General features: G+C 37.2%; 1 protein-coding gene across 1 annotated transcript in view; it reads right to left on the minus strand.

Moving 5' to 3' along the window:
* Window positions 1–95: 95 nt before the first annotated feature.
* The window catches only part of LOC119589141, a gene marked incomplete at its 5' end in the record, with an annotated part of 121515 nt that continues 118137 nt past the window's right edge, over window positions 96–3473 (minus strand). Inside the window, 2 exon segments of the mRNA XM_037937718.1 lie at window positions 96–2377; window positions 2788–3006. Coding sequence (XP_037793646.1) covers window positions 1634–2377; window positions 2788–3006 — 963 coding nt within the window.

The following is a 3473-nucleotide window of genomic DNA, read 5'->3' on the forward strand; positions in this document are numbered from 1 at the left end:
CAGACACATTTAGAGATACAAGTCTCACATAAATGTAAAGTGAAAAGGTAAACAGTTAACCCAGCTATAGAAGTGTTGTAAAAAGAAAGAAAAACTCCTTTGATCTATTGTTTTAATATAAGACTATTTACAAATAGTGATGACGCACAAGTCTGTACAATACAAAAGTTGGAAGAGTAAAATCCATTAGTTTAAGAAATATATGACTGCAAAGATGTTGTCATGTGACCATTTTAGGAAGCGCATCATTTTAAAGTAAAAGCAATTTGAATCTAAAATTATATGAATACTTTTGATAAGACTGAAAAAATAAATACAGGGAAATTTAACATAATGATGTGCATTTGGTAAACAACTATAGGGAACTAATTCTTTGTGAATAAAGACAGAAAACACAGTGTCTGTAATCATATTACAATACTCTAACATCACAAGGTATATACTGGAAGATTTCTTTGACACAACTGTTGCATGTATGTACCATAAAACTTGCTACACTGTATACCTGAATGTGTAAACTCTATGGCTCACATTAACTGTTGTCCATTTTACTACTTAAGCATTGCCTCTGCATGACACTGTAAGTCATTCTGTTTTTTGGGTACTGAGGCCTCCAGTCAATCACCAGATTCTTATGAAGATAATGTTTCCAGGAACTGATGATTCTCAACATTATGTAGCTGATTATAGCAACATATAAAAAATATATATCATGTTGAAAATTACTACAACACAATCATTCCTCATACCTACATAAATGCAAAAAAGGTTTTAAAATACTGACAAATTTAAAATTACGATAAATAAAGAACTTCTAAATTATATATTATGAAACTAGTCCTCTTCAGACTTCAAGTCCACAATTCTTGTGGCAAATGGTACATAAAATAACTATTTTTTATCATCACCATGAAGGTTTTTGGCCTTTATTCTATCCTCATAGTGATTGCTTGATTCTTACAATAAATGTTCAGATATCTTAGTTACAATAACTTTCCTTATATATATAAAATGATATGGTAGTAGCTGATATAATTCTGTGTTAAGATTTAAAATGAAAGACGGGCTATACAAGTTGGCTGCACAACACTTCCCAGCCACTTCCTCTATAGCAGGAACATCTAAAACCCTTGAGACTAATAACAGGAACTGCACTGCACCAATCATTACATGGGAAACTTCTGAATAGGATAAGTACTTAGCTTTTTTCTCCTAACTACCTGACAGTACAAGCTACACAGAAATATCTTGCATGACTTCAGATAGGGTCCACATCACATGATTCACTAATATAAAGAGGGTATATACTAGTTACACAGTTCTGTTGTTTGAAAATCACTGAATTTCATAAGACTCATATCTCCCTGCATTAGTGTATTCACAATAATGTGTACAAAGTCCCTAGAAGCGACTTTTCAAGAAAAGAACAAACTTGGAGAGGATAATCATTACTCTATCAATAATAATTTTCATTGCAAGAATTTCAGAATGCAGGTTAGAGTCAAATTCAGAGTAAGATAAATACCACTGGAACAATTATAAATCAGATTTTTTTTAAGATCAAAAGATTTTAAATTCTAACTAGAAGGGAGGGAAATACTGGGTTATATATGGCTAAATTGTTGAAGGAGCCTTATGGCGAAGGTTCCTCTGGAGCAGCTGCTGTTCCTTCCTCTGAATCCGATGGTGGTGACTGAGAGGTCCCTGCACTGCGCTTTGGAGAACGAACTGTGTAAGGGACCTCACGCCTTACTACCTCCTTTTCAAAGACATTGCGTGCAGAATTATACTTGGCCTCATAATCAACTTGAGGGTCAGGTCTTTGCTTCTGATCCTCTTGTTGCCCGTGACGGACCTTTGCACGAGGACTGGCAGGAAGGACGGTAGCGAGATGGGCCCGATAGGAGTGAGGTTCAGACTGTGTTAATGGCTGGCTACTCGTTGCACCCGAAGTGGTGGACTCTGATGGGGGCGAATCAAGAGCTGAGCTGAGAGCTTCCTCTCGTGAAGTGAGAGTCGCCTCCCCTAAAGGAATGTTATAAGGGCCTCGACTATGGTACCCAGATGAGGTGTCAGTTGAGGGTGTGGACTGTCTTGTATCGAGATTGTTTTCATCTAATACAGCTGAGTGTGCACTGCGATGGTCTGTATAGCAACCCGAATCTCTTCCATGGTCACCACGGCGTAGTGCTGCATCAGTAGTTTCTAACATCTCTGGCAGATCAGGTTCCGGCTCAGAGTCGGCATCATGAAGCAGTGCCACAGCAGTAAGCAGTTTGGCACAAGTCTCAGGGTCAGTAATGCCAAGGCAATCAAGATCTGCTTTTTCCACATCTCTAAACTGTTCCAGATCTTCATAACCATTCAGAACAAATACCTGTAAAAGGAACCACATTAAAATTATGCAGAAAACAATCAGAAAACTTCAACTGGTTAATGATAAAGTCAGTGTCTTGAATATAACTCTTTAGATTATCTGTCATCAAATATGCTGAAGTCCTCTATAAATTAAAGTATTAAAAATTATTTATAATTCAACACCTACTTTAAATAATAGATGCTTTAAGTCATGACAGTATAGAGAAGCATGATCATTTTCTTTCAAAAATGAATCATTCATGACAAAACTAATTTCATTCCCTTATAATCATTTCAAGTAAATAATAAACACATCAAATGCCAGTTCAAAAATTAAATTATCTGACAGAAATCACATAGGAATGGAAATATTCCTACTGTATATCCAAGACTACAAAACTAATATTTTTATCTCTGCCGTTCAAATACCTGTATAAGATGCCCGAGGTTGAGCCGCGTGAGCAGCTCCTCTAAGGTTCTGGCCCGGCCTCTGCGTGGAGTGGTGCCCCGCCACGGCCGGTGGCGGCGGGCAGGGCGTTCCACCTCCTCCTCTACCAGGATGAACTTGAAGTGCCCGACCCGGCCATCCACACAGCCCTTCCAGAGGCCGGAGGGGTTTTTGGCTATGATGTCTATTATGTCATCTTTCTGCAAGGGAATCAAGGCTGGTGAGTAAGATGTGCACAGGATATACGGTGAAATGTAAGTGTTTTCTCTTCTCCATTTAGTTTCTATTCTTACTCTTGTACTCCATTTCAATCTCAAACTCTTTTTTTATTTCAATGTACAAATGTTTATTTTATCTTAAAAAATATCTTTAAATAATTTCTTTCCTTTCTTTGTTTCTGCATATATCTCTGTTTCTCCTCTTTTTCTACCTCTTTTCCCTTTCCTCTCCATCTCTCTTTTCCCATTCTCATTTCTCCCTTCTGTATCCATTCCTCATTCATTTTTTCTCTTGGTCAAATTTATATGTTTTTCTCCCTTCTTCTGTGCTGATAATTCATCCCCACTTTTTAATCATGGTCATTTATTTCTCCACTTAATTCCCGCAATCTCTTGGCCATGTCTCATACTAACTTATGATTTCACTTGATAATTCTTGAACAGACGTA

This window comes from Penaeus monodon, chromosome 25 (assembly GCF_015228065.2).
Source record: "Penaeus monodon isolate SGIC_2016 chromosome 25, NSTDA_Pmon_1, whole genome shotgun sequence".
Taxonomy (NCBI): Eukaryota; Metazoa; Arthropoda; class Malacostraca; order Decapoda; family Penaeidae; genus Penaeus; species Penaeus monodon.